The sequence below is a fragment of the Thalassophryne amazonica genome, chromosome 13, assembly GCF_902500255.1.
Source record: "Thalassophryne amazonica chromosome 13, fThaAma1.1, whole genome shotgun sequence".
NCBI lineage: Eukaryota > Metazoa > Chordata > Actinopteri > Batrachoidiformes > Batrachoididae > Thalassophryne > Thalassophryne amazonica.
Genome location: NC_047115.1, coordinates 3,488,635 through 3,504,787, shown reverse-complemented (window position 1 = coordinate 3,504,787; position 16,153 = coordinate 3,488,635). Strand labels below are relative to the sequence as shown.

At 42.9% G+C, this 16,153-nt stretch overlaps 1 protein-coding gene across 1 annotated transcript; it reads left to right on the top strand.

Moving 5' to 3' along the window:
- The first annotated feature begins 338 nt into the window (after positions 1 to 338).
- On the top strand, positions 339 to 12,879 carry wu:fj16a03 (uncharacterized protein LOC335475 homolog). The gene is made up of 3 exons (XM_034185137.1): positions 339 to 452; positions 9,300 to 9,401; positions 12,572 to 12,879. The coding sequence occupies exons 1-3, from the start codon at positions 398 to 400 to the stop codon at positions 12,655 to 12,657; spliced, it is 243 nt and encodes an 80-aa protein (XP_034041028.1). The 5' UTR covers positions 339 to 397; the 3' UTR covers positions 12,658 to 12,879.
- The last annotated feature ends 3,274 nt before the right edge of the window (positions 12,880 to 16,153 follow it).

The following is a 16,153-nucleotide window of genomic DNA, read 5'->3' as shown; positions in this document are numbered from 1 at the left end:
ACAAAACTGGATTTTAGTTATTTTTAAGTACTACATTTATTTGTGAACTTTAAAATCAGCTTGGGGTTGTTACATACACTATCAAATAATATAAATTGGTTAGGACCAGTGGACCCTCCCCGCCCTGCACACTTGAATTGGTGTGACTGGGTGTCAGATGTTAACGTGTGAGTTAGTGACTGAAAAATGAGTGGTGTGCATGAAATACCATCACCAGACAGAGTGCTGCCTGTAGGGGGCGCTGTAACTTTGTGATCTCTACACACAGTTTGAATAAACAGCTCGGGTCGAGGGTCCAGGGCCGGCTCCTAAGTGTTGATTTGTCCTGAAATGGATTATCTGTGGATGACAGCAGACAGCAAAGTCCAGCTGGTTTTCCATCAGCATAAAGTCAAACATGAAGACGTTTCTGCTGCTGCTCTGCTCTGGACTCATCTTTTGCTCCCAACCTGGTAAAAAGATTTAGAATTCCATATTTATACATTTATTCTGATGCTTTTATTCAGAGAGACATAATGTTGATATAGAAAAGACAAGTTTGAGTTTTTTTAAGTTTATTATAATTTATTCATGGAAGTTACTGTTAGAATAACATGGGCAGCACGAACCAGAACCAGAACCCTGACCCATGTCACTGAGTCCAACATCACATGTTGGACTCAGTGACACGACTTTATGCACCAAGTTTCACCTACAGACACAAAGTGTTTATCAAGTTAACACTCACACACGCACACACACATACACACACACACACACACACACACACACAGCATGTTACATCTCGGACACAGAGTCACTTAGAACCCCAGGAAACAAATCAAATGCCCAATCATTTGTGTTCAGTAGATTCAAAAATGTTTGGTTCAAAAATGTCTTTCTTTTCAGAGGATTGTAACAGGAACAAAAAGAATTGAAACAGAGTCTGAACTGTTCACAAAAAGACTTAAATGTCCCTAAACTGGGCGAGCTGCCCGTGGGGTTTGATTTTGATTCTGTTACGTGTCAGAGTCACTTAGAACCCCAGTAATGTGGAGCAGTAAAAACTCAGGGAGGTACATCAAACACAGTGATTTTATTGTGGCCAAAACATTCTGAAAGTGCAGAGGTGAATTAAGAATCCAAATCCCAGAAAACACAGTGCAGCAAAAAACCACAGAGGCTGCAAAGTGAAAATATTAACAAGAGCAGGAAATCACAAAAGGACAAAACATGGAAGGCGATTAAGTACTTACACGTAAGGAGCATAAAGAACAACAGAACTCAGGAGTAACAATTCACAATGGACCACCGACAGAAGAACAAACCAGGACAGAAGACAAAATGAACACATTATTAAAAACATAGAGAAAGAAACAAATGAAAACATATAGAATATGAAAATACTGAAAGAATTCAAAATTCAATCAATTGAAAACCCCAAGAATATGAAAAAACCCTGAAACCCCAGCAAATGGGCTGCAAGGTGGAATCCCAACAGAGCACACACACACACACGCAGATAGCACACACATACACAGAGCACACACACAGAGAGCACAGCACACACATACACAGAGCACACACACAGATAGCACACACATACACAGAGCACACACACAGAGAGCACAGCACACACATACACAGAGCACACACACAGATAGCACACACATACACAGAGCACACACACAGAGAGCACAGCACACACATATACAGAGCACACACACAGATAGCACACACATACACAGAGCACACACACAGATAGCACACACATACACAGAGCACACACACAGAGAGCACAGCACACACATACACAGAGCACACACACAGAGAGCACAGCACACACATACACAGAGCACACACACAGAGAGCACAGCACACACATACACAGAGCACACACACAGATAGCACACACATACACAGAGCACACACACAGAGAGCACAGCACACACATACACAGAGCACACACACAGATAGCACACACATACACAGAGCACACACACAGAGAGCACAGCACACACATACACAGAGCACACACACAGATAGCACACAGAGAGCACAGCACACACACAGAGAGCACAGCACACACATACACAGAGCACACACACAGATAGCACACAGAGCACAGCACACACATACACAGAGCACACACACAGATAGCACACACATACACAGAGCACACACAGAGAGCACAGCACACACATACACAGAGCACACACACAGAGATAGCACACACATACGCAGAGCACACACACAGAGAGCACAGCACACACATACACAGAGCACACGCATACACAGAGCACACACACAGATAGCACACACATACACAGAGCACACACATACACAGAGTACACACACAGAGAGCACAGCACACACATACACAGAGCACACACACACAGATAGCACACACATACACAGAGCACACACACAGAGAGCACAGCACACACATACACAGAGCACACACACAGATAGCACACACATACACAGAGCACACACACAGAGAGCACAGCACACACATACACAGAGCACACACACAGATAGCACACAGAGCACACACACAGAGAGCACAGCACACACATACACAGAGCACACACACAGATAGCACACACACAGAGAGCACAGCACACACATACACAGAGCACACACACAGATAGCACACGCATACACAGAGCACACACACAGAGAGCACAGCACACACATACACAGAGCACACACACAGATAGCACACACATACACAGAGCACACACAGAGAGCACAGCACACACATACACAGAGCACACACAAAGAGATAGCACACACATACACAGAGCACACACACAGAGAGCACAGCACACACATACACAGAGCACACGCATACACAGAGCACACACACAGATAGCACACACATACACAGAGCACACACATACACAGAGTACACACACAGAGAGCACAGCACACACATACACAGAGCACACACACAGAGAGCACAGCACACACATACACAGAGTACACACACAGAGAGCACACACATACACAGAGCACACACACAGAGAGCACACACATACACAGAGTACACACACATACAGAGCACACACACAGAGAGCACACACATACAGAGCACACACACACACAGAGTACACACACAGAGAGCACACACATACACAGCGCACACACAGAGCACATCCACAGAGCACACACGCTAACAGAGTGTGTGTGCTCTGTGGATGTGTGTGCTCTGTGTGTGTGTACTGTTTGTGTGTGCTCTGTGTGTACACGCACACAGAGCACACACACAGAGTACACACATACACAATTCATGCACAAATCTTCCTAAATGCCAGTGGGACCGGGCCTTAAGTTTCAATGAGACTGAATAATATGAGCTCGCTCATGGTGCGGGGCATCCGCCTACAGGCCCAACATCGGGGTAGATGACGCTGTCATCTACCTACTGCAGCGAGTGCTCACCCACCTGGAGACCAGTGGGAGCGCTGTGAGAGTCATGTTCTTTATTTCTCCAGCGCTTTCAACACCATCAGACCGGCGCTGCTGTGGGAGAAGCTGGAGGACACAGGTGTGGATGGACATCTCGCTGCCTGGACCACTGACTACCTCAATGACCGCCCGCAGTACGTGCGGCTGTTAGTCTGAGGTGGTAAGGTGCAGCACCGGGATCCCGCAGGGCACCGTCCTCTCACCTTTCCTCTTCACCCTTTACACCTCGGACTTGACCTACAACACGGACAGCTGCCACCTCCAGACGTTCTCTGATGACTCCATCATTGTGGGTCGTGTGTCTGAGGGGAAGACACTGGAGTACCAGTCGGTCATCACAGACTTCGTGGACTGGTGTGAGCGCAACCACTTGTGTCTCAACACCAGTAAGACGAAGGAGATGGTGATCAACTTCAGGAGGAAACCACCACCTCACCCACCGGTGAACATCCAGGGGGAGGACATAGAGACTGTGGACAGTTTCAAATACCTGGGTGTCCACCTCAACAGCAAGGTGATTTCACTGATTAATATCACTTTGAGCAGATGGAATCAGTTAATCAGTGAAATCACCTGGTGGAGTCAGTGGCTGCAAAGAAAACCTGCACCCTCTTGGCCCTTTCTGGAACAAGTTGCCCACCCCTGATTTTGACCCCTGTGTAATTCTTCATTTGACCCCTACCTGGCTGCCTGAAAATTCAAGTGGCCAATCACTTTTTTTAAAAGCGTTCATGTCTATGGATTATTTGTGCTGAATTTGATGTTTGTATCATCATTTGCAGGATTCCATTCTAAATATTCTCTTATCTGCTGCTCTATATATGAGATGTAAGATGCTGCTCCTCACTGTTTCTCAGTTGCCTCAAAAGTATTGGAACACTTGGTATTTCACACATTTTAATTTGTGTATTCTATTTCAGATACATTTTGTTTCTAAAATGATCTTCCTTAACTCAAACTGAAAGCAAATCTCTACAACTTGATATAAATGAATTAAAAATCTAAAATCCAGCTTCCTGATGAAGTGGTGTAGAGGAGGATTTTCTTCAAAAGAAGACCTGAAAGTTCAGCTACAATTTGACAGAAAGTACATTTGAGATGAAAGACTAGATTTGATGTTTTGGTGAAAGAAACTTTTGTATTTCTTCATCATTGATGTAAATAAAGTCCAAGACATATTCAGTGACTTGGAAATGTTCATGTTTCCATCCCCTGACTTGTCTAAAGGAAACTGTCAGTAAAACTGATTATTATTTACAGGTTTTATCAAGTTTTAGAGATTTGCTTTCAGTTTGAGTTTGAGGAAGATAATTTTAGAAATTTTATTCTTTATTTTTTGTTTTTCTTGTATTTAAAATGGCATAAACAAATTCAAATGTGTGAAATTTCAAGTGTTCCAATACTTTTGGAGGGCACAGTATCCTAACCTTATGATGAGTGTAAAATGAATGTGATATTATTACTGTTTGGTTTAAGAAGGTTTAATTTTCACTGTTGCTGCACTTTGTGTCAAATCATAGTCATATCGTGTATCATATTGATATGAAAATTCAGTAAGGTATATCTTCTATTATACATTCCAAATCTAAGGTGGAACTCTACTAGTGTTTACAAAGGTACACTGAAATATCTTTTTTTTTTTTTTTTTAAGAGAGTATTTCCACTTAGGTTCCTGGTCTTGAGAACCAGGGATGGTAGGTTGAAAAGCTTTTTTATCCCATGGGAACTCTCCCTACACACCTAAGCGGCTCAAGAATATGGACAGCATGTATATAAGTGACATTTACATGACAATTTATATGACAATATTGAGATACGATAATTGGGCCATATTGTACAGCCCTACTGTCACCTAGCTGAAAACTTTGAATATTAATTTACATCTACATTAAAAAAAAATGCTTAAAGTGGCAGGGGGTTAAGAGGGCTGTAATGAGGGGGGTCAGCTAAAAAGCAAAAAAAAAAAATGCTTAAAAAGGTGGGGAGTATAGGGGGCAGAGCCCCCCAGAAGCTAACAGGTTTTAGTCATGCTCATGTTCCCAAGAACAATTTTACTGATTTTACTGAAAAAATCTGAAGGGGGGGGGCGCAGCTCCCCCAGCAGTTGAAAGGTTTTTTTGCCATGCTAATGCTCTCTTGAAGCATTTACTCAAAATAAATTCTGAAGGACCTAAATGACATGGTGAGATGCTGATGAGCTTCACTCATTCATGTCCGTGACATATACATATTAATGATTACATTGGTGAAAACGGTGTCTGTGATTTCACTTCTGCTGTGTTCACACACAGATGCATGTAGAATTGTTGTTCCACTGGGTGGCGCTGTCTTTTGCCCACAACAAAAACTCTCCAGCAGACTCGCCGGCTTCAGGCAGCTTAGCCATCGGGTTAGCTCAGTCTAGCCAATAATAACACATGCTGTTATTGGGCCACGTCCCCGGCTCTCCTTCTAACAGTGGTCACTCACCATCACGTTCCGTCCGAATCTGTGATCACAGAAGCGTCTTCCTCAGTGAGACTTGCCAGCATCCTGCATACAGCATGATGCAACATGGCGGCAATAAACCACAAACACAGCCGGTTCCACGCTTTCAGGAGAAGAAACACGCTTCATTTTCCTGGACACACGAATGCAAAGAATAAAATCCATGGTTAGATCCATCATGCTTTGAAGACCATTCTCACGCTGTGCTGGACTTCACTTCTGCTGTCTGTGCCAGAGACACGAAAACAAAAAACCTCTCACCTTCCTCCTCAAAATATTATCTTTGGAAAATCTGTCCACCTAATAAGCAACACTGGTCTTTTTACTACATCCTCCCAAAACTCACATTTTGACCATTTTGGTGTATTCACCATCAAAGTACACAAAAAACATGGATTTCACACTGTAAAAAAAAAAATTCAATAGAGCGTCTCAAGGGGGCGTTACCCTACATGATGTCATCAAAGTCCACCTTTCTGACAGCTTGATGTTTCTGAACGTTTATCAGCAGCAGGTGAAATCAGACTGAACTCCTCATGTTTATGACTTAATTTCTCAGGACACGTGGCACCAAAAATAAAAAACAATACATCAATATTTTCATAATTCATGCCTTAATCCAGCCACTACACCCTGCTATTGATGTGGGCACCACTACTGAGGTATTACCTAGATTTACAGAATTTGATAGTATGTCACTAGGCATGCTGATGAAACTCGTAATGTCAACAAAAAGCACAACCTGTTTATTTGATCCTATACCAACTAAACTGTTTAAGGACCTGTGGCCCACTCTTGGGCCGACTGTGCTGGAAATTATTAATCTTTCCTTAACTTCTGGATCTGTTCCTAAATGTTTCAAATATGCAGTGATTAAACCATTACTTAAGAAACCTAATCTTAACCCTAGTGTAGTGAAAAACTATCGGCCGATATCAAATCTAGCATTTTTCTCTAAAATTCTGGAAAAAGTGGTTTCACAGCAGCTCGTGGACTATCTTACTGAGAATAATCTATTTGAGCCACTGCAGTCTGCTTTTAGAAAATATCATTCCATAGAGACGGCTCTCACTAAAGTGGTGAATGATCTTCTGCTTACAATGGATTCGGACACCACTACGGTTCTGTTGCTGTTAGATCTCAGTGCTGCATTTGATACCGTGGATCATCATATTCTACTTGATAGACTGGAAAATCATTTTGGGATTACTGGAAGTGCCCTTGCATGGTTGACGTCATACTTGACCAGTCGTTCTCACTGTGTTTTGTACAGTAACATAACCTCTAACCTTAGTGACATGAAATTTGGGGTTCCACAGGGGTCTGTCTTAGGCCCCCTGCTTTTCTCCCTTTATATAGCACCCTTTGGGCACATATTGCGGCGTTTTGGGATTACCTTTCACTGCTATGCAGATGATACTCAGTTATACATGCCGATAACTGCTGGTAATCTCGTTCACATAAAATCCTTAGAAGATTGCCTTGCAGCAGTGAGAAGTTGGACGTCTATAAACTTCCTACTTTTAAACTCTGATAAGACTGAAATGATGGTTCTTGGTCCAGTGAGACATCGGCATAAATTTGACCAGTTAATGCTCAGCCTCGGCTCGTGTGTCATACATCACACTGACAAAGTGAGGAACCTTGGGGTAATTTTTGATCCTTCGTTGTCCTTTGGCCTCCACATTACAAATATTACTAGGACTGCTTTCTTCCACCTGTGAAATATAGCGAAGATTCGTCCCATCCTGTCTATGGCTGATGCTGAGACCCTGATCCATGCATTTATTTCTTCTAGATTGGACTACTGCAATGTTCTATTTTCTGGTTTACCGCAGTCTAGCATTAGGGGTCTCCAATTGGTTCAAAATGCTGCAGCTGGACTTTTGATAGGAAGCAGAAAGTTTGACCACATTACACCCATTTTGGCGTCTCTTCACTGGCTTCATGTCCCAGTGAGATCAGATTTTAAGGTTCTGCTACAAACCTATAAAATTAGTCATGGGCTGGTGTAGCGGCTGCACTCTGCGTTGTGTTGTTATGACTCCGCCCATTCGCTTCCCTCGGGACGCAAACTCACGATCCTCGGCATGGAAGTCAGACTCTCTAACCAGAAAGCTAAAACCCAGGGCTCTGGCCTTGTGACCAGAGAATCCTTTTGAGCTGTTGGGAGTGAGGTTTACTAACTACATCTGCACAGCGACACCTGCTGGCCTCCGTTACACTGGCACCTCCCTACCTAGCTGACCTAATTAAACCTTACGTATCGGCTTTATGTTCTCAGGGTGCAGGACTACTTTGTGTCCCTAAGGTGAATAAGAAGTCTGTGGGTCACAGAGCTTTCTCTTATCGTGCCCCTGTTCTGTGGAATTATCTCCCTGCATCAATTAAACAATCAGATTCTGTGGAGAGTTTCAAGTCCAGACTTAAGACGCACTTGTTTTCCCTTTCATATGGCTAGCATACTGGTACAGTTTTGTTTTACGCTTTTTACTCTTTTAATTCATTTATTAGTAATTGGAGCGTGCCGCGGCCTCAACTTTACCTAAATTCTGGGTCTTTTAGTGAAGTTTAGGGCTAGTGGCCGGCGATCACCTTAGTATTTCCTGTTTTTCTTGTTGTTTAATGCTGACAAATTATACAGTATTTTTTGTCTTTCTGATGCCTGATTCTGTTTTTTCTCTCTGTTTAAGGTGCAGCTCCATCCAGAGATGGGAGTTCTATTCGTGTTGGCGATCCTCCTGTCCTGTGTGCCAATAGCATTTCTTGTATATTTGTTCTGTGAATTGTTCTGTAATTTATGTTTTGTATCATGGCCCAAGCAGAGGGTCACCCCTTTGAGTCTGGTCTGCTTGAGGTTTCTTCCTCAGAGGGAGTTTTTCCTTACTACTGTTGCTCTGGGGGTTGGTAAGGTTAGACCTTACCTGTGTGAAGCACCTTGAGGCAAGTCTGTTGTGATTTAGCGCTATATAAATGAAAATAAATTGAAATTGAAATTAAATAATTCTTTATCTCTTTAGAATAGTCAGCTCATTTGACATTTCATTCTCTAGTGATATGCACTTTAAACTAAGGTTTTAGAAAAAAATTCACCCCTGTCCAGTTGTCCAGTTGGAGGAGGAAACTATCTATAGAGACCAAAACTGTTTTTTGTATCAGGTTGTAAACGTGTTTATTTCTGCTCTAAAGTTGGACAGTTTAACATGGGTTTCTATGGGAACCTGCTCACTTTTGGAGCCAGCCTTGTGGCCATTCAAGGAACTGTGAGTGTTTCTTTTTCTGTGTGTAGCTTCATGAAAACACACCATGACACAGCGGGCGAGACACGGTGATCTGACCAGGTGTGTTTGTGTTTCCAGAGGGGCAGTTTTACATCGAGTGTTATGGTAAAGACTTCCTGATGCTCAACAACCAGGTGTTGCAGTGCAGGTCGGAGGTCAAGCAGGCGTGCTACACAAAAGGTGAGTTGTTCCTCAGGGGAAGTGGCTCCTGTTGGTGTGACTGTGGGTGTGTCCATGTGATCACAGTGCCTTCAGGTGTGATACACAGCTTCATCAACAGGAGGCGGTCTGTGGACCTGAAGTTTTAAAGTGGAGCTTTAGCTGTGTCTAAAGAGGGACCAAAACAGAACCGTTTTAAAGTCCAAGGAACTTTCAAACTGGAGTCCAGCTCAGTTCACCATCCACTCCAGGCTGGACAGAGCAGAGCCTGGAGCTGATGTCTTCTTTGGAGCTCAGGTCGTGTGTTTTCCTCGACCATGAAGCCATAAACACCTCCAGCTAAAAACCTTCAAAATCAGGAAAAACACAGATTTCAGCTTTCAGTCACCGTGTGGAAGAATCTAGAAGGTTCTACACACTGATGGAATGACTTCCAAAAGCTTCTGAGTGATCTTTGTTAGAATTCAGGGTTCAATGTGGAACTTTTGTCATCTGAAGAATTCTGGGGCCACAAGTCTGTCCTCGGGAACCATCAAGAGGTCCAAATTAACACCCGGGAACTAACGAACATCAGTCTTAAAGGTCCAATCAATCAATCAATCAATCAATTTTTTTTAATATAGCGCCAAATCACAACAAACAGTTGCCCCAAGGCGCTTTATATTGTAAGGCAAGGCCATACAATAATTATGTAAAACCCCAACGGTCAAAACGACCCCCTGTGAGCAAGCACTTGGCTACAGTGGGAAGGAAAAACTCCCTTTTAACAGGAAGAAACCTCCAGCAGAACCAGGCTCAGGGAGGGGCAGTCTTCTGCTGGGACTGGTTGGGGCTGAGGGAGAGAACCAGGAAAAAGACATGCTGTGGAGGGGAGCAGAGATCAATCACTAATGATTAAATGCAGAGTGGTGCATACAGAGCAAAAAGAGAAAGAAACACTCAGTGCATCATGGGAACCCCCCAGCAGTCTACGTCTATAGCAGCATAACTAAGGGATGGTTCAGGGTCACCTGATCCAGCCCTAACTATAAGCTTTAGCAAAAAGGAAAGTTTTAAGCCTAATCTTAAAAGTAGAGAGGGTGTCTGTCTCCCTGATCCGAATTGGGAGCTGGTTCCACAGGAAAGGAGCCTGAAAGCTGAAGGCTCTGCCTCCCATTCTACTCTTACAAACCCTAGGAACTACAAGTAAGCCTGCAGTCTGAGAGCGAAGCACTCTATTGGGGTGATATGGTACTACGAGGTCCCTAAGATAAGACCAACAGAACCTCAAGTTCAGGGTTCAGCACCTGATGGAGTTGGAGGTGTCAGATAGAAATGTGACATCATCCAGGAAAGAAGAACCTAAAATCTACATGAACAAGTCTCACAGGCGTTGACCAGTGGTGGGCGCAGCTAACCAAAAAGTTAGCTTTGATAACCGTTAATCCGCTAACTGAAAAGTTAGCTTTTATAATCACTGCCATCTGCTGGATGGTCAGTAGATGGCAGTGTGAATACCAATTGCTACACATTCGCTAAAAGTGATGAAGGACTTAAACAGAATTTTCAGTTTTCAAATTGCCTTTTTTTTTTTTACAAATAAAAAACATGACATATTTGCAAATACAGATTTATTTGTAAAACCCACCACATGCTTCAGTAAGTAACTGACTTGTCGGAATTAGCTGAAAGTCTGTATAGTGTGAAAATAAATGACTTTTTTTCCTCCCTCTTCCTTTCTGTCTGGTAGCCCTCCTCTGCTGACAGAGGGTTGAACTCCACCTCTCATAGCGGTCTGTCTGCTACAAAACATGTAACAGGCAGGAACTAAAACCTATGATTTCAGGCTTTACAAATGTTTTTAACTGTTAAGCTTTATTTACTATACCCGTGGTCTAAATATGAGTGCAGCGAGCTGACTCATTAGCCTTGAACCTCCAAGTTCTTTTACACGCGACACGTGACAGGAAATGAAAGGTCTTGAATCCAAGCTTTTCTTATGTTTGTATCTTTACTAAAACTTAAATCATACAAAAACAAAAGATGAATTCCTGACTTCTAAAGTGAGTAGTGTGACGGTCAAAAGACTGTGATGCTCATAGGCTCGAGGCTTCTGCCCATTAGCGTCCTCAAGCTTTTACTAAACTTGGCAGCCAATCAAATTGCATCACATTAGAGCAATTATGTTTCTATGTTCTTACATAAATTTTCCGAAATTAACACAAAATTCCATTACATATATTAATGGAATATTAAATCTAAATATACAAATATGCATTTTCAATTAAACTGCAAAAATGGCTCTAACACTAAAAGTTATCAGAACTAAATTTAGCGGAAGTTAATTGGTCCGCTGATGGTTTTCAAAGTTATCTGAAAAGCTAATCCGCTAACAAAAAAGTTACCTTCACTAATTAGCTGTTAGTGGATTAGCAGAAGTGTCCCCTCCACCGGCATTGAGTTTTGGATCAATTGCTTCCAACTCATCTTAATTATAGAATAGAATAGAATAACTCTTTATTGTCCACAGAGTTGGAAAACTGTCTTCGGCTCACCAGTACAAAAAAAGACAACATTAAAATACAAACATTGTCATACATAAAAACATATAATAGGCACAAAAAACAAAGATAAGTTATAGTGAAATACATAGGAATAAAGGAAGAAGTAAAATAAGATCTAGTAAGATAAATAAAATGTAAAATAAGATCTAGTAAGATAAATAAAACAGAAGTAAAACAGTTCAGGTTTTGTCTGTGGGTTGGTCACTTTGTCGAGTTCATAATGGCGATGGCATTTGGTATAAAAGATTTTTTTAAAGGATCCTCTGGCCAGAGGAGGTCAGTAGCACCTCCTGGACTTCAGGAGCTCAAACTGACAGGACAGAGGATGAGAGCCATCTGCCAGGACTCTCTGAGCTCCTCCTCGTCCTGTCAGTGGAAATGTGGGCCAGAGGGGTCTGGGGTTTCCTTTTTCTACTTGTAAACATAAGGTGGTGCAAGTTCCCAGTGAACTGTGAATTACGACTCTTCTTCATTTGGAAGCCAGATTCTGGAATCTTCTGTTGGAAGAGGCCTTTTTTTTTTTTTTTTTTAGCTCAAATGTGTTCCTGAATAATGGTCTCTCAAAGCATGATGGGAGATTGTTTTGTCAGAACCTTCTTGTGTTTTGTGGGACCAGGATGTGAACCTGAACTGTTCTGTCCCATCCAGAGTCTGGAGAGAAGGGCTGCATCCGGCAGGACTTCTGTCAGAAAGACAACTGGACCTGCTGCAACACCAACCTGTGCAACGCATGAAGCTCCGCCGGGGTCCCATCTGCTCGGCGCCATGACGCGTCGCCATCACACCAAGTCTAAATAAATATTAAAAGGTTTCTCAGAATGCTGTGGTAAATGTGTAACAAAACAGCTTACAAAAGTCAAAGGTCACTCCAGAGTTAGAGTTGAGTGGTGTCGGTGCAGGTTACTGAGGTTTGTCTCTTGTCCACTTAGTGGCCGGTGCCCCGTGTGCCTTCCCCCATCAGGGCCCCAAACATGGTGCAGGACTGCTAAAGAAGGTGGCTGAGGTGGCACAGAACCACTCTGTCCCCCACTGAGGACAAGTCCAAAAGTCCCCAGAGTCCACGGCTTGGCCTGAATCAGTCAGTCCCAAAACTAAAACTGTCCCTAAGTTTTATTGTTTCATTTCCACATGAGAAGAGACATTTTCACCAACTTACACAAAATGAGTTCAACTGATGTGCTAATGTACATACCTCTTTCACCTGTTCCCGTTAGGGGGCACCACAGCAGAGCAATCGTTTCCATCTCACCCTGTCCTCTGTATCTTCCTCTGTCACACCAACCACCTGCATGTCCTCCCTCAGCACATCCATAAACCTCCTCTTTGGTCTCCCTCTTCTCCTCCTGCCTGGTGGCTTCATCCTCAGCATCCTTCTCCCTATATACCCTGAGTCTCTCCTCTGCACATGTCCAAACCGTCTCAGCCTTACCTCTCTGACTTTGTCTCCAAACCGTCCCACCTGAGCTGTCCCTCTGATATGTTCATTCCTAATCTTGTCCATTCTTGTCACTCCCAAAGAGAATCTCAACATCTTCAGCTCCACCTCCAGCTCTGCCTCCTGTCTTTTTCTTAGTGCCACCGTCTCTAAGTCGTCCAACATAGCTGGTCTCACTACTGTCTTGTAGACTTTCTCCTTCACTCTTGCTGATATTCTTCAGTCACAAATCACTCCTGCCACCTTTCTCCACCCACTCCACCCTGCCTGCACTCTCTTCTTCACCTCTCGACCACACTCTCCATTACTTTGAACTGTTGACCCCAAATATTTAAACTCATCTACTTTCACCACTTCTACTCCTTGTAACTGCACTATTCCACTGGGCTCCCTCTCATTCACACACGTGTACTCAGGCTTTCATTCCCCTGCTCTCCAGAGCATATCTCCACCTCTCCAAGCTAGACTCAGTCTGCTTGCTACAGATCACAATGTCATCTGCAAACATCGTAGTCCATGGAGACTCCTGTCTGATCTCATCTGTCAACCTGTCCATCACCATTGTGAACAAGAAAGGACAGAGGTGATCCTTGAGGACATCCAGCTTATGTGTGCAGAGCTGTACCATCAGCAACATGCAAGCAGGTAACAGCAGCGCAGTGGTGGGCACAGATAACCAAAAAATTAACTTCGATAACAGATAATCAGATAACTGAAAAGTTATCTTTGATAAAGTTAAAATGATAAACCACCCAAAAATGTATTGGACGTTACAGATAACCGATAACTTCCAGTATTGTCTCTGGTACACTTGCAACTACTAACAAGCTGATTTTGAGTTTTAACACCACGATCGCTTCTGGAAGTATCAAAAATGACAAAAGACCCAAAAAAAATGAGTCAGCACTTCTGTCTTTGAGTGTCCTGCCCCCTGCTGGAAGCTCCAGTTTACTACATGGCTTCCAGCACAGAAGTAACTGATAGGAGCCACAAAGCTCAACTCTCTACTCAATCACAACGCTGCCGTCAGGCCGAGGTCTTGGAAAATAAAGCAGTGCTGAGTTATGGTTTGGTGTATAAATAAAATGAATACTGATAGAATAACTCCATTAATGTCAATTCTGGCATTTGTGCAAAGTTAAGATATAACATATATCTTTTAATGTTGAATAATGCACTAATTCTGAAGTTTTGTAACAGACAGACAGATGTTATTCTGGGTAAAATGTGCGTCGTAAACCAACACGTTAATGTGAGGTGTGTTGTGTGTTGGTGTTTACAGATAAATGTGCTTTTATAAAATATGACATTTTTATTTGTAAAAAAAAAAAAAAAAAAAAAAAAAGCCAAGTTGTAATTAGATAACCATCTGATATAACTGGTGTCAAAATAAATAGAACAGTGCCATGATCTACTGGTGCCAGTGCGAGTTTTGGTCCTTTTTCAGCTGATTTTCATTCGTGTGAGAATTTTTTGAATCGCACCGAGTTTCAGGTTAATCGCACGTCCTGCATCGTTTAGTATACATGGAGTAATGAGCTGCGTTTAACATCTCACGACCACCTCCTGATCGCCGATCGTATGGTCAGATGAAAATCAAACCTGTTTGATATTCTGGTCGGCCGTCGTGAGGGTATCCCACTGCTGAAGAGCTACAAGCGTCCAACCACTGCACTGTGCCTGGGCAAACACCGCAGACGTGTCTTGTAATTTTTTTTTTTTTTAAACTTTGATGTCTCCCATCGAGAGTTTTTGTAAATTAAATTTGAAAAAAAGCTTCCATTTACGCTTTGCTTCTGGAAACACGAGTCCGATGTGTGGTTTTTGAACATACAATGTGTGTGAGAACATAAATCATGTGCTCTGAGCTTTTACACCGTGCGGTTCTGTGGTACAGTTTGAGCTGGAACCGAGTACAGTGATTAAATATATCAGCCCAGCTTCAGTTTGAATACTGCCATGAACACTACAGGCCAGTAGATGGCAGTAGAGACTGTGAAAACTTGCCAAAACAAAATTCCAGATAATCTGTGTTGCTACGTTTAAGATGCATGAAATTTAATATAGTGGTCCCTCGCTATAACGCGATTCACCTTTTGCAGCCTCGCAGATTTTTTTTTAGTGCAATTTTGCATGCGTTTTTTTTTTTTTTTTTAAACAGCGCATTGTTTTCTGCGTCCTTATCAGGCGGGTCGGTTGTGGCACTGGTCGGCATCACCGCGATTGCTCTCACTGCCTCCGATGCGCTTACTGAGTCTGCGGGCTCAGTAAACGCAGCAGCGGGCCACTCACACCACCCTGCTGTGCGGAACTGCGCCAAATCTGGCAACAGGTCTAGAGACTACGCTCGCTGTTTTGATGCGGATGTTGACCGCAGCCGCAGAGCTCCGTGGCCACCGAGAGAGGACTTGGATTCTTTGCGGGTCCCGCATCCATACCTCCGGAGGCAGTGAGCGAAGGGAGAGTTCTGCGTGTGTCTGTTTATAATCTTCTAGCACCTGAAGAAAAAAGAGAGTGTTTACACAAGAGAGAAAAGTGAGAAAATGTTAATGGCTGTTTGAGAAAAGTGTATAAAGTGTGTAGTGAGTGGCTTTACAGCCTTAAAACATCTATAATAATTGCAAAAAATAGCACTGACTACTTCGCGGATTTCGCTCATCACGGGTTATTTTTAGAATGTAACTCCCACGATAAACGAGGGACCACTGTAAACGCAAACAATAACAACGTCTATAAACCCAGAGAATATATTCACAAGACCTTAATTTAAATAACTTGTCCGAAATTAGTTTGGT